Source organism: Primulina tabacum, chromosome 16 (assembly GCF_025594145.1).
Source record: "Primulina tabacum isolate GXHZ01 chromosome 16, ASM2559414v2, whole genome shotgun sequence".
NCBI classification, from domain to species: domain Eukaryota; kingdom Viridiplantae; phylum Streptophyta; class Magnoliopsida; order Lamiales; family Gesneriaceae; genus Primulina; species Primulina tabacum.
The window spans coordinates 35351928-35372358 of NC_134565.1; the positions used below are offsets into that span (position 1 = coordinate 35351928).

Here is a 20431-nt window from a genome sequence, read left to right on the forward strand (position 1 = left end):
CTTCGATCTCACCGACAACTATTTATATATGATATGATAAAGTTTATTTCATATATCATCTATTTCACAATGCCAGGAACGAAAATTGACCAACAAAGAAAGAACATAATAATTATAAGCTATGCAAAGCAATCCAGCAGCGGTGTACAATTATACCACACAAAATTGTGTACCATCAAGGGATGAGGAATTTTTTTTGCGTGATTTCTATGGGCTTTTTAACCCAATTTAACTGTGATGGGCCTTCAATTTTATTAAATGGGGCCCCTTTTTATTTTAGGCTATTTATATAGCTTGTGAGTTTTATTTTGATGAACAATTAATTTAATAATTATTTGATGGATTGTTCCCGCAAAATAACTTAATTTAAAATATATCAGACTTTTCGTTATTCAATTTATAATTTAAAATTATTATATATTCCGCATGATTTGAGAAATATATGGATATTTTTATATTAAGATATGGACAATTGTATACAAAATTTTTTGTGAGATGATATTACGAGTCAGACATATCTATTGGTTGAGTTATCTATAAAAAAATACATAAAACTCGTGAGAGACGATTTCATAGATTAATTTTGTGAGATATATATTCTATTTAGATCACACATATAAATATGGTTAATCCATCTCACGAATCCTGTGGCCGTCACACAAGAGATTAACCCGAAAAATACAAATGAATTGTTGTGTTAAAAAAAATCATTTCAAGAATTCTTATTGACAATAAATTAAGGCGAAAATATCAAGCTTACTTTATCCACAAGGTGCGGCTTAGTGAAATCTGAGTAAATTCAATAATTTTTAATCTTAAATTATTAACAGTAAAATCTCACAGATTAGATCCAACGTTAATGTTAAAGACAGAGCATCGCTCGTAAAGCACCTTTTCCCGCATATCCCTCTGTGCTCTCTCTCTAAACCAGCCTTAATTTTTCTTCCCAGAAATACAATTCAAGAATTTGATACAAAATTCATATAGATTCAAAATCTGGAAATCCCAGAATAGTAAAATTCTTCTTTTCTCTGCAAATCCGTGAATCTCTCGCTTGATGTGCAATTTTGCAAATCGCTTCCGCCATTTCTGAACCCGAGTCTTCCTCTGTCTATGTATACATATAGGCACAAGAGAAATGGAGAACGATGGTAATAATAATGGGCCAGCAGCAGTTTCCTTGAATAGTTTGAATATCGAGCCGCATTTGTCGCAAGAAGGAGATCCCTTGTCTTTAGATCAAGACCAAAGAGTATATTTAGTCCCATTCAGGTATATACGTTTTAATGTGTTGGTTCAAAATTGATTTAGTATTTTTTGGAGGATTTTGCGGGGGTTAATCTGATTCGAAGGAGGGAAAAAGTGAAATGATTTTTGAATTTTTTTTTGAAATAATGTGACTGGTTATTGTTACTAATTCAGCAAGAATTTGGGACAGTTTAAGCACATATCCTGAAGAAACTTGAAAGGACGAGAAGTAAAAGAAAAGAAGTGGTTTCTTGAATTTATTTGTTTGTTCTCAATAAATGGTTTGATTTGTTTCTGGGATTTCAGTTTGATGGTTGGATTAATCGTTTGCGAGTACTGTTTGGATTAGTTATTTTGATTTATAATTTACTTTTTGGTTGTTAATCCTTTTTCTGTTGATTTAATTGCACTACTGAGAATACTATGATGTTATTCGAGCTTCGGGTTGATGATAGAGTACGCGTCTAGTTGACACAGCTGATCCATGTAGGTGAAATTTTTAAAGAAACCTAGAATGTGTTGGCTCTCAATTTTTCTGTCAGCGAATGTGGTTGTATGGTGACTATGAACTGATTGTTTTACAAAAACACGGTCTCGAGGTTTCTTAATTGATTTTATGTTGTTTTCTTGACTACATTTGGGTTTGTTTCAGATGGTGGAAGGAGGCACAAGACTCTTCTTCATCAGTTTTAAAAATGGGAATCCCGTATATAGCATCCCCTGCTTCGTCTTATGGTGGTGCAATGAAGATATTGAACAATATATTTTATTCAGATATAGCATTTAACCTTAAAGAGGACCCTTCATTGTTGCGCAGTGGGGAAAATGGTGAAGTTGGGGTATCTGGCAGGGACTATGCTTTGGTACCTGGCAAAATGTGGCTACAGACACTTAAATGGTCAGTAAGTTTCCAGAAATACTCCTAGGTTTATACGTTCCGTTGTTTGACTTTCTTAATGTGAATCCAGTTGTGCACGAGACATGCTTGAATCTGCCATTCATTTTGATTAAGTTTTGCTGTTTTGAGTTTGTATAGGGTTTCTACATTAATAAAGTGCTCTCTTGCCTAACGTTCTTTGTCATCTTCTTGGCATAAGATCATTAATTTCCATACTAATGCACATGGAAATAATTGCGGTTTCACTTCTTCATGCGGGTTGAGGTTTATATTTAATAAAATTTTCCTTTGTCGGCGTGATTTCTTAATTTTATTGGAATTAAATGAAATTACTTTATTTCATTGACCTTTTTCTTCCCTGTACAGGCATAGTGATTCGAGAAGTTCACCAAAGAACATCAAATACTCATCAGCTGTAGACGAAGATATGTCAGATATTTATCCTCTACAACTAAGGCTTTCTGTTCAGAGAGAATCCAATGCATTTTCTGTCAAAATAAGCAAAAAGGTTTCTAAAAATTTGCAAGATATACTTGTAAGAAAAGTATGATGAAGAGAGCTCACACTAACGGCAAATCTAGTTACGACAATTGTAAAAATATTAACTATGAAGGAAATCACATTTTTGAGTGATCTTGCTTGAACTTAAAATGAATCAAGCTTCTATTTGAACCTATGAACCTGGGTGAATTTTGTCTGGAACCGATTACTGAAATGAAAAAATGATTAAACAAATTGAACAGGAAGGAATAGAGACGGAACAAATGATTTTTTATATCCCATATTTATGAATTGTTAACCATGGCCATAATCTCAAATAAACATTTCCATAATTGCAGCATGATCCTGCAACAAGCATTTGGAAGTATAGTGATTACTCTGTTTTATCTTTCTTTATTTATTAAATAAGTAAGAGAATATTCTGGATAAGATTATGGGATTTAGTATTCTCAGTTGTCCTTCTGTTTTTTTCCGTATGCGGTTAATGTGACATTATTCGTTTTGTAAAACTGTTTACATGTTAACGGATTAAAGAATGATTTGTCTATCTCATTGGTATAATCTTACCCTAATGCTGCATTAATTTGTCTAGATAAATGAGACTTATTATTTGCAGCCCACGTGTATGGCAATCCATTTCTATCAACTACCAGAGATTTGAAATTAAAATTTCCCTAATTAATATTCGTTTTCTTTTAATGTTAAGTTTCCCTTATGCCTTAATTAGTTTCCCTTTTGCCTTAATTTCAGGATAATTTGGTTGAATGCTTCAGAAGAGCCTGCAAGATATTCAATGTAGATACTGATCCTGTAAGTGCATTTTATTGCCTTTCAAATTTCTCGTGGATGGGTATAGCCATACATTTTCTCGGGTTAAAGGTTGGCCCCTATGTGCAGTTATGGGTTTGGGATTTTTCAGGGCAGACAACACTGCTTTTCCTGTATGACAAAAACAAGATCTCGAAAGAGTCTCAGAAGCAGACAGATCAGGATGTGAGTAGCGGATCTTGCTTACTTTTGTAATCTGAGATAAAAGAGAATGTATTTGTTGAACTCTAAATTTGTCTTTGATGTGAAATTTTTCGCATTCAACATCATGCAAATAATTCGCGACTTTTGTATATGACCAGTACTTAACCCCCCGAAAAAAACTAGGAAAAAAGGGAAAATGAATGAGGACATATATTATCTGTAATTGAATTCCCTCTCGCTTCAGTATCTATCAGGTAGACAATAATTTATGGCGCACTTATTATTGGTGAGGCATCTTATTTTTTTTCACTTATGCGCACCCTTTTATTTTGTTTTTCTTACTTGTTTTCACTTTTCTCGTGGGGTGATCAGTGATGGTTATTATACAATACTGGATATATGAGCAGTGCTTGCAAATTTAAAAGTTAATCATACTCTAGCATGCAATTTTAATCTCAGGTTATCCTTTTTTGTTGATGTACCTGTTACATTTATAGTCTGTTGTGTCTCCTTCTATTTTGGGTGGGGGTGGGGGTAGATTGAGTGCAGCTGGGTTGAAGGAATATTATTTGACTTTACAGTCAAACTGATGTGGTATGGTGTCAGTGAATACATTTGAAACCTGATTTCTTGAATTTTCCATCTAGATCTTGATGCTTTACGCCTGTTACTTTCTCATGTTCATTAACTTCTTTTTCCGTTGATTTATGCAGCTTCTCCTTGAGTTACAAGTTTATGGTCTGTCAGATTCTGTTAGAAATAGAGTTAAAAAAGAGGAGTTGGCACCATATACTAATGGTACTTCGAATTTGATGAATGGGAGTGCTATCAACAACAGTTCTAGTTCTACCCGCAATTCCTCTACTATTTTCGGGAGTTCCTTTGAAGCTGGCTCTTTGGGATTAACTGGATTGCAAAACCTGGGGAATACTTGTTTCATGAACAGTGCTCTTCAGTGTCTAGCACACACACCAAAACTTGTTGACTACTTTCTCGGGGATTATAGGAGAGAAATAAACTCAGAGAACCCATTGGGCATGAATGTATGTTCTTTTTGGTGTTAGAACTTCATCATATTCATACTATTGAACGTATTTGTTTCTTTTCCAATTAATATTTATTGTTCAATTAAACATTATTGTCTGTCAGTCAATGACATTTCCAGATAAAATATTCTTACACGGTCATCCTTTGAATTTTCATTTCTGAGTTTCAGAATTATTTAAGTTGGTGATTCTACAGTTGTAATAGTTGTGTAATAGATCTTTTTTACGTGTATGTGATGATGAAACTGTGGTTTCTTTCCATATTTGCATGACTTGTGATAAATAAATCTATGTCTATTAAAACTTTATATAATTGCTTTCGAACAGGGTGAGATTGCTTCAGCTTTTGGGGATCTGCTGAAGAAATTATGGACTCCTGGAGCAACACCTGTGACTCCAAGAACATTTAAATTGAAGCTTGCTCATTTTGCTCCTCAATTTAGTGGTTTTAATCAGCATGATTCTCAAGTTTGTATTATTCTCCTGTTATGATTCAAAATTATATTCTTATTCCTGTTGTCTGAACTATCTCAAGCTCGTATTCCATTAAAGTGGGAGGAATATAATATTTTCACTTCACTTGGTTACTGTAGGAGCTCCTAGCATTTCTTTTGGATGGACTCCATGAAGATTTGAATCGTGTGAAGTCCAAACCCTATGTTGAAGCTAAGGATTCTGTTGGCCGACCAGATGAAGAAGTGGCTGATGAATTTTGGAAGAATCATCTGGCTCGCAATGATTCTATAATTGTTGATTTGTGCCAAGTATGTGTCTTTAATTCAGTGGTTTTCATTTCCAGAGTTGCTTTCACTTTTTTATTTTTATTATTTATGTTTATTTTTTTAACTTTCTCTTTTTTGACCATTTCCTTTTCATTTGAAAAGTAAGGAAACTGAATATTTGTACGCTGGGTATTTGTTAATAATCTCTTATCTGTGAAGGACTGGTACAGGAATGATATTATGATCTTGAGCTGAAATTATATTCCTATTCTTTTTGGGTCTCAGTAATCATAAATCCAGTTGATTGTCATTAAAGATTAATATCCTAATACTCAAATCACGCTACATTTTTGGGATTCTTTTTCTAACCTTGAAAACGATATTTTTCACCGCACTGCTTTTGACCTTCTCTTCTTAGAGATGGACAGAGGAATGTCTGGTAACTGTTTGGTCTTTTTGGTTGCCTTCTCTAGTCTTGATTAACTCCCCACTGATTGATGCCATTTCAGGGTCAATATCGATCAACATTAGTATGCCCAGTTTGTAGAAAGGTTTCTGTTACTTTTGATCCATTCATGTATCTATCGTTACCACTGCCATCAACAACTATTCGGACAATGACATTGACGATTGTAAAAACTGATGGCAATACTCTGCCATCCTCATTTACTGTGTCTGTACCCAAGAATGGAAAGCTTGAAGATTTAATTCAGTCTTTAAGTGCAGCATGTTCATTGGGGGTCGACGAGACACTTTTGGTTGCTGAGGTAACATCAATTATCACATTATTTAGATTTATTTTCACCTTCAGGCGATTTTATTATTACTTCGCTTTTTTATACATCTTATATTTCAAGATCTAAGACTAATAAACTGTTTCACAGATATATAACAACTGTATAATACGATTTCTAGAGGAGCCAACTGATTCATTATCTTTAATTAGAGATGGTGATCAACTAATAGCATATAGGCTGCGAAAGGATGCTAACGAAGCTCCTCTGATTGTGTTTATGCACCAGAAAATAGAAGAGTAAGTCCATAACTGCATGATTCTTTGTCCATATTTTTTGCCATGTATATATTTTTTTGCCATGTATAGTATATTACATGCTTCCGCAAAAGGTTTGTGCTTGATTTAGTGGAATCAACAAAACAGAATAGTTCTGATTCAGCCATTAAACACCATCTGCTGCTGGTAAATAGCCAATCTAATATTTGTATCATTTTGTGATTTCTATGATAATGACTTGCTTAGCATCGACAGAGCATTTTCCATTTCATCAATTGATGAATAAAAAGAGGGTCTTAAATTTACTTCTAAGATAAATAAATTTGCGAGTGCCATACTAACACGCTGAGCTTGAAATGAAGATTGATATTGTATGCAGATCTTAATTTGGTTAGCAACTAGCAAGTAAGGACATCAGAGCGTTGTTTAACCGAGATGACTTATGTTTTTTTGGTTTACAGCGGTTGTTCAATATGGTGGAAATGGTGGATGGGATATCTTCTAGAAATAGCATTGGCCAGGAAAATCTTGTTACATGTATTCTTTTCCCCAGTCATTTTTGTTAAGTTAATTGATGACAAGCATAGAAGCTTCAAATTACGATATTGTTTTTTTAATTTATTGTTCATTTAATTCTGCACGACATCCCATCATTATTTTTGAACATGCAACAGAAACTGAGAAAGTGAATGAATACTCTCATCAGTGGCTTTAATTGTCAAGGTATCCTCATTTTGTAGTGTAGCAGATAGTGATACTAATACACATATCCAAGTGAGTTTTTAATAATCCATGTGCTAATTTTTCTTGTTGTTCGGGATTTGAACATTCAAGGAATGTAAATGCAAACTTAGCTGAGTCCACCTGGCCATGCGGTTTTCGAAATTATTTTTTGGAAGCCAGTAATTCATCTGGACATTGCACAACAATGTCTTAACGAACCTTACGCATATCAGTTAATATATGATGTCATACATGGAGATTATCGTCATTGTTAGGCTTTGACCTGGCTGCATAATCCCTTGCAATGAATGTGTTTTGTGGATTTTCTTATACTTTTACTTGGTACAGTTGTTTGCCATGGAAAAAGAGTTGCTTCTGCGATATTTATCGTCTGCCTGTACTTTACCTTATAATTTAAGCTGTTTAATTAATATTTGTTGCAGGAAATTTGTTTTTGGGAAAGTGTCCACAAGTTGGAGGGCATTTGGATTCCCTCTTGTAGTACGCCAAGCCATCACCACTGGATCTGATATCTTTGAAGTGTATACGAAGTTACTTGCTCCATTCTTGGTCCCTGATGAAGAATCTATTGATAATTATGGCAGCACAGACAATAACGCTGCCGAGGTGGAAGTGGAGGATAATAAAATTCCTAGGCTAACTGAACCCCCTGTGACAAGTAGTACAGAGGAGCCTGATTCAATGTGTGCTGCTAAGTTTCAATTTTACTTAACGGATGAAAAAGGAATAGGAAGAGACTCTGAGATTACGATGGAAGAGCCGGTGAATTTGAAGGCCATGAACACACGATTGAATGTGCTTGCATGTTGGTCAGAGTCAATGGCAATGGCCAAGCACAAGCATTACGATGTTCAGCCTCTTAGCTTGTTGCCTGAAGTTTTCAAGTCTGGTTTCTTTACGAAAAGACCACAAGAGTCTATCTCTCTGTTTAAATGTCTAGAAGCATTTCTCAAGGAGGAGCCTCTAGGACCTGAAGATATGTGGTCAGTAAGCTATTCTGGTTTCCTTTTTTTATCTCCCACTTTACTCGATAAATTACATTGTGAGCATATCTTGTTAATAAGGTGAATATGGATTATATCACTTGGAATATATCTTTCTGCAAATTCTACCCTGTTGGTATCAGTTATCATTGCAACTCTTAGCTGGTAGTGGCTCTGTATGTTGGCTACCTCAAAGAAGCAGATATAAGAAACTAGAGATATGTTGACATATCTGGTGAATTTTTGCAAAGGTCCGTAAATAGTTCTTCAGGACCTGTTTAAGGTAGATCAATTGGTGTGATATAAGTTGATCTTTCTTGTCCACGTTAATTGATATGTGACATTCTTGTATCCATATATTTTCTTCTCTCTAATTTATGCCAGCTTTGCAAGTATTTGTGTCTGTTACTTATTATTCACTCGTTATTTTTATAATCTGCCATTTGCCCTTTTAGGTACTGCCCGGTGTGTAAAAAACATTGTCAAGCTAGTAAAAAATTAGATCTCTGGAGACTGCCAGAAATTTTGGTGATTCATTTGAAAAGATTCTCCTACAGCCGGTATCTGAAGAACAAATTGGAAACCTTTGTCGATTTCCCAATCCATGACCTTGATATTTCTGCTTACATAGATCAGAAGGGCGGGCAATCCTCAAACCGTTATATTCTCTATGCTATTAGCAATCATTATGGAAGCATGGGAGGTGGTCACTACACCGCGTTTGTCCATGTGAGTACCTTCATTGTTTGACTTTTTTATTTTTGTTTTGTTTTTGCACATTATCTCACAAAAAAAGGGTTACTTTTAGTTCATTTTCGGGAAATAAGAAATCAGTCCAGAAAATGAGTCCAAACATAGTATCTTCAAAAGTACCAGATTTAGCAATATTTTGTGCACATTATCTGTTTGATTTGCATTTATCAGCACTTATCATGTTATCATGTTGTGGCAGTGCATATATGCTAGTTTCATCCTTTTTTCTTAACCTGTTCTAACTATTCTGTAAATATCAGCATGGTGGTGATCGGTGGTATGACTTTGACGATAGCCATGTGTCTTCCATCTCCGAGGCCAAGATCAAGACTTCGGCTGCCTATGTGTTATTTTACAGAAGGGTCGAAGAAGATATTTTAACTTGAGAGGACCATGACTTGCTAACTTTAAGTGGATCGATCCACATCGAAACTACAACCATCCATGGTTTTTCATTCTTTTGTTCTTGAATCTCATTCATATTTGTTGTATTTGGTAGTGTTTTTCAAGATTTGGAAAAGGGAGGTTAGTGTAGAGTGAAATAGGTGGCAAAGGACACCATATAATAGGGAAACACATATTGGGTTGCAATAATCTTCTGCAGTGAAAAAGACAGAAGAAAGATAGGAATGATTGGTTGGTTGGGAGTTCCTTCCGACATTATTACAACCAATTGTTAGATATAGCCTTTGAAATTATTGTCGTAACATGTAAAATGGACAATTTTGGTGCTTATTTAATCTTAAACTATCTTGGATTTTATTTTAGAGGGATTTAATTTACATCTATCGCTATCTCCTCCTGAAGATACATCAAAATCACATAGCCTCTCCTTTTTTCCTATATCCTCGGGAGCATGTTACAGTAGAGTAGGTCTCTTGTGAGACGGTCTCACGAATCTTTATCTGTGTGACGAGTCAATCATACCGATATTCATAATAAAAAGTAATACTATTAGCAAAAAAAGTAATATTTTTCATGAATGACCCAAATAAGATATTCGTATCACAAAATACGACTTATGAGATCGTCTCAAACAAGTTTTTGCCGTTACAGTAATATTTGTTTCTGTATAGTAAATACTTATTTAACACACACACACACACATATATATATATTTATATTTATTTATTTAACTAGTCATTTTTAAATTTATTAAATACTTGAAAATAAAAATATTAATTTAGGTAATCTGTTTAACTGCTAATAATATATTGTGGGTACATTTAGAATCTAACAAAATCCAGGGTCGTAGCGCAAAATCACAAAACGTCAGGGTCGTGAACGAAATTTCACGTGAAACCCTAACTATAAATCTAATTCATCCCTTACGTAAAATTTTTGGGGGGAAATTCCTTCGGAGCATATGGGTTTCTCCGGTGAGATGAGTTTTGGGAAGAGAGAGCTTGAAGCGGCAACGGATGGACCGAAAGATGTGGAAGAAACAAGATCTGATAAAAGCAATTTCACGGGGTTTTGAGATTCTGCGATAAAATGATGCTTTAATCTTAGTTTTCAATCTGAAGTTCGTGCCACCTCTGCTGCTCGCTCTTTTTTCCTATTCCTCCATCTCTCTTTCTCAGATCCCGAGCGCCCCCTCCTGGCCTGATGATGATGTTCTGAAGGTTCGATGATTTTTTTTTTTGTGGCTCTTCAAATTTTATTTATTTTTATATTTTTTCGGAAGAACATCGTGATACAATCCGAGGTTTTTTTGCTGATTAATCTGTTAAATTTTTCTTGAATCTCCTTTCAAATTGAGATTATCAATGAAATGCTTACCTATGAAGCTTGAAAAAAAGTATAAAATCTACCATTAACGCATAAGAATCGAATCAAGGCAACCGAGAAAGAATTGCGAGATGGATGAGCTCGACATTATCCCAAAGCTAAAAGATAAAGTTCTAGTTCTTCGACAAGGGTGCGGATTTAATCGAAACAAAAGCCACCCGAAAACTAATTCTCATGCATGAAAGTACACACAGTATGTTAACAATTTGAATAGCAACAAGAGTTATGTTATCTGCAACAACCCAATCGTCAAAGAAATAAAACAAAAATGTGCCTATTTAAATTAAATGAAGAGTTTTAACTGATTCAAACAAAAAATATTTTGTTAAGCTAAGCTTCATCTTCAAATATTTTGATTATACGGAGAAAAAATCATGGTAAGTTTCAATTAGAATTCTCGCGGTTTCACGTGGTTATGGACGCAAACAAACTAAGTCGTTCGTGAGCTGTTCGGAACTCGGTTCGATAAAAAATTTGTTTGAGATCATTCGTTAAGTCTATCGAGTCGAGCTCGAGCTTTAATGGTGTTCGGCCCTTAAGCTCATGAATAGTAAGTTTGGGAGCCATTTCTCGAGCTAGAAATCGTTAGTTTGTTGGACTATATTTGTTGGGCTGTGAGTGTAGTTATCTCACATTGCTAGATTGATTTAATCGAAGGAATTGAGAAATTATTAAATGAGAGCATATTTTTTTACATCTTCATATTTTAGTTGATATTTTGACTAAAATTTTCCATGAGCTCGAAAAATATCTTCTTTTAACGAGCTCGAAAATAAGTTTGTTTAACGAGATTAAAAACGAGATCGATTGACGATTATATGACATAACGTCTAAGAAGTTGTACCCCGAATTCCCCGATTTGCGCCAAATTTCTCTTTTGAGAAATATTTGGTACCATACATGAGAAATATCTAACACAAAGCATATTTATTACCGAGCTATCATAAACTAATAATTGGTGACATAGTACATATCGATCGAGATAATGATTTCTCTTAGGTAGGAAACTTCCGAACGTCCAGATACTGCGTGTTGTCTGGGGCCACTTCATTGCTATTTTTCCAAACTCCAATTTTAATCAACATGTGTATTATTTATTTATTTTTTTAAAAAAACTGTATTTAAATTTTAATATTTACATCCAAGAATAACAAACAAAATTATCAATAAAATTGTACAGTCCGTAAAATCTATTTAAGATTATAATATATGTATAAAAGAAATATATTCTTTTTTTTTATTTCATTTATTTTGAATATTTTTTGGGAGTTTTTGTAAATAAGTGAAGTGGACAAGAGGATGCTGGATTGGAGTGGCAGGCAGATGGTGGTTGGATCAAAATTTATGCCTAAATTAATACGCCAGAGTATCACAAGTTCTACTCTCTTAGGAAGTAGGTAGCACACCCTTCGTTGCACTTGAACTTCCCGCAACCGAATCCTCTGGAAATAATCTTTGGATTTGTCGGCAATGAAACGGGCCGGAGTATTCGCGGTTGTATGCCTCCTGTTGGCGGTGTACTGTGCGGTGGACCCGTTTGATCACTGTGCGATTTCGGGTTTTCCGGAGTTCAAGGCGTTTAAGGTGGAAATGCCGGCGTGGTCCGAAATCCCAGTTGAGAAGGACACGGAGAACTTGCTGCAGAAGTCGGAAATCAAGTTCTTGAACCAGGTGCAGGGGCCGGAGAGCGTGGCATTTGATCCGATGGGACGCGGCCCGTACACCGGGGTTGCTGATGGGAGGATTGTTTTCTGGGAGGGTGAAAAGTGGAATGATTTTGCCTATACTTCTGCTAATCGGTGAGTTTTGAATGATTGATGGGTTTTTTACTGGGAAATTTAAATTTTTGCTCTTTGAGATTTTCAGACTTGGAGATGGGAGTGTGAGAGGTTTTGTTGCCTGGAGTTTTGTGTGATAACGTTGAAAAAATTATGGCTGAGTTTGTTTGTTTAGATTAGTATGAGGTTTATGCTTTCGTATTTGTATTGAACAATTAGCTTTCATGAATTGTTTAACATATAGATTTTTCTGAAAGCAAAAAAAAATTCTTAGGTCTAGCTGTTATTTTTTGAAGACTGGTCTAGATTTATTACACCACCAATTTGTTGAAGTGCACAACGAATTCGTATTTGAATAAGTGAGTCTGCTAAAGTTTTAAACCACAGGATCACATATACATTGCTGTACTGATGTATTGATCTATAACCATTGCATAATGTGCGATAATGTTATTTATTTGAGCATTTACTTCTTGGCCAGAAGTCCCAAGATTCAAGACTGAGCGAGATTATGTGTTGTGGGACCTTCTCATAGGCCCAATCATTATTCTGTGAGCATTGAAGGATAAAGAATAATGTAGGTGTAAAATATATAACCATGCGGACTAGTAAATTAATATCAATCAGGTTGAAGCTTTTCTAATGAGGCTATTCTTATTTATGTGTTTCTTGTTTGCTTTGTGCTTCTCATTCTGTGGAGATATTTCTTTCAACGGTAAACACAAAATCATCAAAGTGAATGCTACCCCTTATAATTGATTGCTTGAATTGCCATATCAAGATTCCATTGATCAATTGTCCTGCCATAGTGAAGGTATTTACAAGTTTGTGGTGCAAACCATAATTTGTTTGCTGTTTATTGTTTTCTCAAACTTTGTTTACTTTGCGACCAACAATGCTAGTCTAAAGTAATGCCATTACGGCTAAGAATTATCTACTTGTAGATATATAAATCTTTTAGATTTTATTGTGCCTGGTAAATGTCATATATATTTACCGATTAAACAAGTAACATTTGTGTTTTCATATCATTAGTTTCTTGTGCTTCTGTCACAGTTTCGTATAGATCGTCCTCTCAGCGATGATTGTATTTTCCCCGTCTACCCGTGTTATGAAAGTTTAGGGCGACTTGTTGAGCTTCTACATACTGACTCCTAATCAAGTTACTCATCTTGATCATGGTTTACGGGGAAAAAAATGGGATGACATTGTTTTACAGAGTCCCTCTCATATTAGTAAAATTATTTCAGGTCAGCACTATGCGATACAAAACCATCACTATTTAGCTATTTGAAGAACGAGCACATCTGTGGAAGACCATTGGGTCTAAGATTTCACAAACAGACAGGTGATTTGTACATCGCAGATGCATATCTTGGGTTGATGAAGGTTGGGCGTAAAGGTGGTCTGGCAACATCTCTAGCCACCCAGGCTGAAGGAGTTCCTTTTGGGTTTACAAATGACTTAGACATCGATGACGATGGAATTGTATATTTCACCGATAGCAGCACAACATATCGAAGAAGGTGGGGTTAAAATTTTATATTAAAGCCACTCGGTATTTAGAGTTTTCCGATGAAACAACGAGAGAAAGAAGAGTGGTAGACTGGCATGATTTGTCGAGAGTTTTAAGAGAAAAAGTACAATAAAAAATATCTTCTTCAAGAAAAGGTGGTAAACCCTTGTAGTAATTTATTCCCACGTTTTGTAGTTCTGTTTACGTAAACTTTTGCCGCTTGGTATTTTGCTGGATACTATTGCATATCAGCATCCATAGTTCTCACATGGTACATGTTTCAGAAATTTTTTGCTGTTAGTATTCTCTGGAGAAAATAGTGGAAGAGTGCTGAAATATGATCCAAGCACAAAATCAACCACTGTTCTTGTTCGAAATCTTCAATTTCCAAATGGTCTTTCCCTGAGTAAAGATAAATCATTCTTTGTGTTCTGTGAGGGTTCAATCGGCAGGTATGTCCCTATCTTCTTCCTTATTTTCTTGATTTATTCGTACTTTATTGGAAAGTGGCAATTTTTTAAATGCATCGGATGTTCACTGGATGGTTTTTGGTCTATCGTTTTCGGGCAAGTCTTCCTATGAGAGATGTTTTAGGAGGTCAAGAAACTATGTTATGAATGCTTGTCCAAATTTATCCATCTAATGTTTATTTACTTGTTTTTGACTTATTTTAACTCAGCCCTCAAATTATTTAGGTTGAGAAAGTACTGGATAAAAGGTGAAAAAGCAGGCACCTCTGAGATTATGGCTGTGCTGCCTGGATTTCCAGACAACGTTCGAACAAACGAGAAGGGCGAGTTTTGGGTAGCAATCCATTGTCGCCGAACCATATATGCTTACTTCTCAGCAATGTACCCAAAATTACGTCATTTGTGTCTGAAACTTCCCATTTCTGCCAAGATTCACTATCTGATGCAAATCGGAGGTCATATGCATGGAGCAATCGTGAAATACAGCCCTGAAGGTAAGCTTTTAAAAATTTTGGAAGATAGACAAGGAAAAGTAGTTAAAGCAGTTAGCGAAGTCGAAGAGAAAGACGGGCAACTTTGGATGGGAAGCGTCCTGTTGCCATTTGTCGCCGTTTACCAGTTAGAATGAGTAGGAAGGTTATCGATTTTAGATTCTTTTCCCACACTTTTAAACTCTTTTTTGGCCGAAGACTTGGTATTTCATAAATGTCATAGAACTTGTGTGGCTTCTCTGTCATGAATTGGTGATTGAAAACAATCTTAAAACTTAATCTGATTCCAGTCTTATTATCATATGGTGCTTTTTGTTTCGTGCATCGAATTCTACTCTGAATCGTTCTGTTTCACGATGGTTTCAACGGTTGCTATCTATCAAACATTTTATGATAGTACCAGATGTCAATCATCCAATCATCTTTAGACATGAAACAGAATGACTGGAACAAAAAGTCAGAAAGTGAAAATCTGGAATCAATAAATGAAAATAAATCCGAACATAAATTACCAAATACTAGAGGAAATGACACAAAGGCAGGTCACTCATATCAAAGACACATGATAATACCATAGGACCACATGAAGGAATGACTCAAAATGACAAGAAAATATACAACTAATTAATGTATCATTTGTACACCTGTTTCAAGGTCCATGGAGGAAATGCTTTATTGCACCAAACTGTAAGACTTCTTGTAAATTAAAGGTTGCTGTATTCGTTACCAGATATATAGCGTCAACAACAGCAGAATCAGTGAGGTGAAATTTACCTGACAATCGAAAGATTGCACAAGATCAACAATAGCAGAAAAAATACACCGCCTTAAGCAAGAATCATATCAACAGCAGCAAGTAATTTCGAAACTAAGATTGGCAGCATCTCAAAAAACAAACTACACAGGCTCGGTACACAGCCAAGTATCTGAGTATCAGAGACATAATTATCCTATATTAGCTTTTGCACGAACTTTATGAAATGTACAGTATTTTGAAGAGGAAACACAAGTATCCTGTATTAGCTTGTTCTTTTGCAAATACATAATGCAAATGACCATTCGTAAGAGGTAAATTCAAAATTTAGAAAATTTGTATTCTATATAAAAATGAACAGTGTTTAGCTATGTGCACAATTTTCTGCGTATGAATCCACAGTTCCACAGAGTTCATGCATGATGTTAATGAATCTTCGGCATCTTCAATTAACCTGCTAGGTAATAATGCAAATTCAAACCAGTTGATCGTTTCTCTAGAGCAACCATACAAATGTAACTTACATGCAACGGTCCTGATCCAAAACAATCGGAGGGGAACTCAAAAAATGCAGCAACATGGGGATAAAGCAATTTCATTCAAGGTCAAACAAAAGTAAATTTTTTCTCACAACCTTAAAACTAAACCAGTCCTGATATTTAATTCCATTAAATTGCATCCCAAGTATTCAAAGAAAGCATTAAACAGAGTAGTGACACCATTCAGCATAACAAGCCAAAGAAATAACAAAGCAAGACTTACCGGAAAAAAAACTGCACTATTACTTTGATGCAGACGCTGAATCGAGATTTAGTTTGATGCACTAGCAGCACATGGAGCCTGAGTGTTATCCTCGTTCAACGAAGAGCTGCCACCCATCTCTGTGATATGCTGCTGTTCGGTAGGACCTGAAGTTGAGCTATCCAAAGTACTGTTTGATACAGTGGCTATGTTGGTTCTAGCGACTTCCGATATTTCAAGATGATCCATCAGTCGAGATACGGGAGCAATAACTTGGTCAACCTCTCTATGAACTTCAGGGCTGGGTTCGGGAATTGAACTGTTGCGATTGAACAGTTTCTCCTTCCAACCTCTCGTGCTCTTAGTAATTGACTCCTTGCATCTGAAAAATGCAGAACAAAAGCGTTAATTGCATGTAATCATATTGTCATTCTTGAACTTGAAGTTGAGGTCTCTTCTAAAGCACTTTTATTAAATTCATGTGCCGTATTCTCCCTTGACCATCTTCCCACCATTACTTTCTATCTGCATTTAGGTATGTTTGGTAGAAACAAGGGAAAATCAAAAGTTTTTCATAATTAGGATGGGATGAAATGAAATGCAGCACGATTTCCAAATTCCACATACTTCATTGACCATGCACCAACACGACTTTTTACAGACTCTGAAAAAGACTGGAAATCTGATGATCCAGCTCTATCTTGACTGCTAGTTTGAGAAGTCTGGGCAGGAGACCTTCTGCAATAAGCAATTAACTTCTGATGAACTGACCCCTCTATCGGTAAAAGAGTTTAAAATGATCGACAAAGCATATACCTATTGGTCAAGAATGTTCCCTGCTGATCTGCACCTGCACTTGATGCTGAAGTCAAAAGCTGGTCAGCTTGGGCAGACGAGGGTCGTGCAATGACCGGTGCAGAGTCTTCTCCTACAGTCATGAAAGGAGAATTTGGGCCAGCGATCATGAAAGTTGGAGCTGGATCATTGACATCTCTTTGATCAACTGAGGAAGTGGCTGAACTTGCGGGAGATGCATCAGGGCTCGAAAATACCAAAAAATGGGGACGGCCTTGAGCAGAGGCCCTACTCCTCTGACCTTCTCTCCTAGCAAGCTGACGAGCCCTTCCCATGGCAGCAACGGCTGCTAAGTGCTGAATAATTCGCTCTTCAAGCTCGGATTCACTAGCGCTGACTGGAAACTGAACCAGATGTTCAAGGAATTATTATGTAAACATGACTAAGAGTAGAATGTACTCAAAATAAGCCATTACCAAAGGTGGGCCCAGGGTTTTATTTGAGGGAGGCGAGATTGGTTCATTTGATTTGGGAAACAAAACTCGCCTTTTCAGAAAAAAATTAATAAAATTTCATTTTTTCTTCGAGGCTCACACAGGAACGCCCCTGCCCTTAACTAAAACAGTGAATGCGAGAATACAGAAACAAGAGCATCCTACATGCTGCAACTCAAAATCTCCAAGGGTTGGATGACGAAATATAGTAGTAGTTCTTGGTGGGTTCATCCGCAAATTCCTCTCATGCTCCACAGCATCAAGCAATTCTTGGCTGCCAAATAAACATAAATGAGATTCATAGCAGATTAATACTTCCAAGAAGAACAAAAGCATAAAGGAGAAGCTGCTGAGCAATATTAGTACACCTGCCGGGATCCTTCAAGCTGATGGGTTGCCAACACATTGGGCACTGGGAGCTTCTCTGGCACCTGAAGGTTATCATATGAACTGATTAACACCGTGCACCTAGATAATTAATGGTGAAATCTCTGTAGAAATTTACTATTGTGTCATTGCCAGCCTCCTTACAGAATAGAGTTCCTACATCTACTCCCTTTGATTATAAATTCTGTTTGGATAAGAGATACAGTCGAATGATCCAAATGATGGTAGACTAAACAAACATTCAGCCCACCCTATCTTTCCCCTCTCCAGTTCAGGATAAGAACGCACAAACTCGTTGAACCTTTATAGAGACAAACTTTAAGACAGAGATTACAACTCAATTTAGAAGAGCAAAGAAGGTCATGGAAATAGCAAAAACCATAATCATAAAAACAAATTAAGACACTGATTGCCCGGTAAACTTTTATTGGCGGAAATGTGTAAGTTTTGTACCATTCAAGAATGCACTGAAGATGAAACTCATGCTTGCAACTGGTCACCTGAAAAATAAAAAAGTAAATTAATCCACAGCAGGCCAATCTTGATCCACAGTCGTGGGATTTATAAGCTTTAACCATACTGTTGAAGGATTGCCATCAGAAAAATCTTCAAGGCATATGCTGCAAGCATCATCACATGCTTCTTGGATTCCACCTTCCACAAAAGCTGCAGCTGATGTCAAATGGTTCTCAGACGTCTTTTCCTCTTCCATCTATAACAGAAAGTGGAATCTTCGTTACAAAAGAAAAACCATATATAGAAGAAAAAAAACGATTTTGCAACAATCATGCGTCTAGAATAAACAAGAACTGTGTCCGAGCATGAATATCGGAAAAAGCAAGCCACGATATGCACCCCACTGTTTAGCAGAACATACAACATTGAATTCTCAAACGACACCATTGAGTTGGATAAATAACATCATAAAAGGGATATATGATTCAATAAAAAAGATCTGTGTTCAATCAAATTGAATAACGTAGTTGCATATTTCTTTGAGAGCTAATATTCATTATCTTTGCACTGTCCTTAACAGAAATCAAGCATCAAATCAGAAATGGGTGATCAAACAAAGCACTTAAATTTAAAATCTACAATAAGACTCCAGATTAGTGGAGCGGACGTTTCAATATATTTTATATTAGTAAAATTTATGCCTCAGAAAAGTTTCTATTAAAATTTTGAGGGTTTTAATCGAAGTAAACCGGCAAAAAGGAAAAATGCCACTGTATCAGCTAAAAACAATCACTATCCACAAAACGCTAGAAAATAATTAAAAAGTTTATTAATCAAACTTCGTCACATATCCAGAGTGTCCAAGCAGCTGGTAACACAGAATAAACGAAAGACGCGAAGAATTAAAAAGTCAAAACATTAAATTAAAGAACTGCAATATCAGCAAGTAACCAAGCCTTTGGAATTACTAAAAATAACCCAAAAATTAACGTAATTTCATAAATCATTCATTTCAACGTTTCCCAGCATCCCAAATCACAACCAAAATTAAATAAAAATTCACAAAAAATCAACAACAACAAAAATACAAAAAAAAAAAAGACTTGAGTTTCATATACAATCTCCACAAAAATATTTACAACAAAATTTAAAAAATACACAGTATCTTCTACGACCCGTCAATTACAGATGGCCAAGAACATGAATATAAATTACCTCAAAGAAAAGACTCCTCTTTTCGCAGTGTAATAATAAAACTCGGAGATTTAAGCCAGATCAAAGCTCGAACTAATCGAAGAACTGATTCATATACATAGACAAACAGAGGATAGGAGAAGAGGGCCGGAGAAGAGATTAAATCTTGATGAGAGAATTTGGGTCAACAAAAGTGAGAATGAGGAGTCCTGCGGACTTTTCATTTGTTGGTTTCTGGAGAATTATTCCTTTTTTATTTACTTCTATTTTTCTTTGATTTAATTAAACCAACCTCTCCACTAACCAAAGTTGGAAAGCTAACACGTACCATGGTTCAGATTACGTAGATTCTTTTTATTAATTTATTTTAATTTCGTAATTGATATTTATTGGTCTGATTCTAACGAATTATAATTCATTCTTACAAATTAAAAGATAAATAGCGAGAGAATCATATGTAATAATTATTTTCATTCGATTCAAACATAATACTACGTTGTTATATAATTTAAAAATCCGAATTGATCTACTTATAATTCAACAATCATGTAGTCTAATATGATATCATGTTTTTTGTGTCATTTAAAGAACAATGATAGACACGTGATAAACAGTTGTGATGAATCCGAGTGAGATCAGTGGGCGACATGCGACTCATGTGCTCTGAGCCATCCTCATCAACTCC

At 35.6% G+C, this 20431-nt stretch overlaps 3 protein-coding genes across 5 annotated transcripts; 2 read left to right on the top strand and 1 right to left on the bottom strand.

Annotated features, from left to right (window-relative positions):
* The first annotated feature begins 1049 nt into the window (after positions 1 to 1049).
* Positions 1050 to 9646, top strand: LOC142528750 (ubiquitin carboxyl-terminal hydrolase 8-like). The gene is made up of 13 exons (XM_075633892.1): positions 1050 to 1272; positions 1901 to 2146; positions 2513 to 2654; positions 3398 to 3457; positions 3545 to 3640; positions 4333 to 4662; positions 4993 to 5133; positions 5259 to 5429; positions 5897 to 6154; positions 6272 to 6420; positions 7566 to 8126; positions 8582 to 8855; positions 9140 to 9646. The coding sequence occupies exons 1-13, from the start codon at positions 1139 to 1141 to the stop codon at positions 9263 to 9265; spliced, it is 2688 nt and encodes an 895-aa protein (XP_075490007.1). The 5' UTR covers positions 1050 to 1138; the 3' UTR covers positions 9266 to 9646.
* Positions 9647 to 11907: 2261 nt separating this feature from the next.
* Positions 11908 to 15249, top strand: LOC142529895 (protein STRICTOSIDINE SYNTHASE-LIKE 3-like). The gene is made up of 4 exons (XM_075635584.1): positions 11908 to 12469; positions 13699 to 13974; positions 14249 to 14416; positions 14660 to 15249. The coding sequence occupies exons 1-4, from the start codon at positions 12141 to 12143 to the stop codon at positions 15060 to 15062; spliced, it is 1176 nt and encodes a 391-aa protein (XP_075491699.1). The 5' UTR covers positions 11908 to 12140; the 3' UTR covers positions 15063 to 15249.
* Positions 15250 to 15385: 136 nt separating this feature from the next.
* LOC142529896 (E3 ubiquitin-protein ligase RHF2A-like) lies at positions 15386 to 20002 on the bottom strand. Of its 3 annotated transcripts, none has more exons than XM_075635587.1 (9): positions 19768 to 20002; positions 18677 to 18808; positions 18550 to 18596; positions 18078 to 18140; positions 17875 to 17983; positions 17237 to 17619; positions 17048 to 17155; positions 16442 to 16802; positions 15386 to 15699 (listed from the first exon to the last, which is right to left on the bottom strand). In XM_075635587.1, the coding sequence occupies exons 2-8, from the start codon at positions 18806 to 18808 to the stop codon at positions 16490 to 16492; spliced, it is 1155 nt and encodes a 384-aa protein (XP_075491702.1). In that variant the 5' UTR covers positions 19768 to 20002; the 3' UTR covers positions 15386 to 15699; positions 16442 to 16489. The 3 variants fall into 3 exon arrangements, with proteins under 3 accessions (XP_075491702.1, XP_075491701.1, XP_075491700.1); XM_075635586.1 differs by having other exon boundaries at positions 16465 to 16802; positions 17048 to 17158; positions 19768 to 20000; XM_075635585.1 differs by having other exon boundaries at positions 17048 to 17158; positions 19768 to 20000.
* Positions 20003 to 20431: the final 429 nt, after the last annotated feature.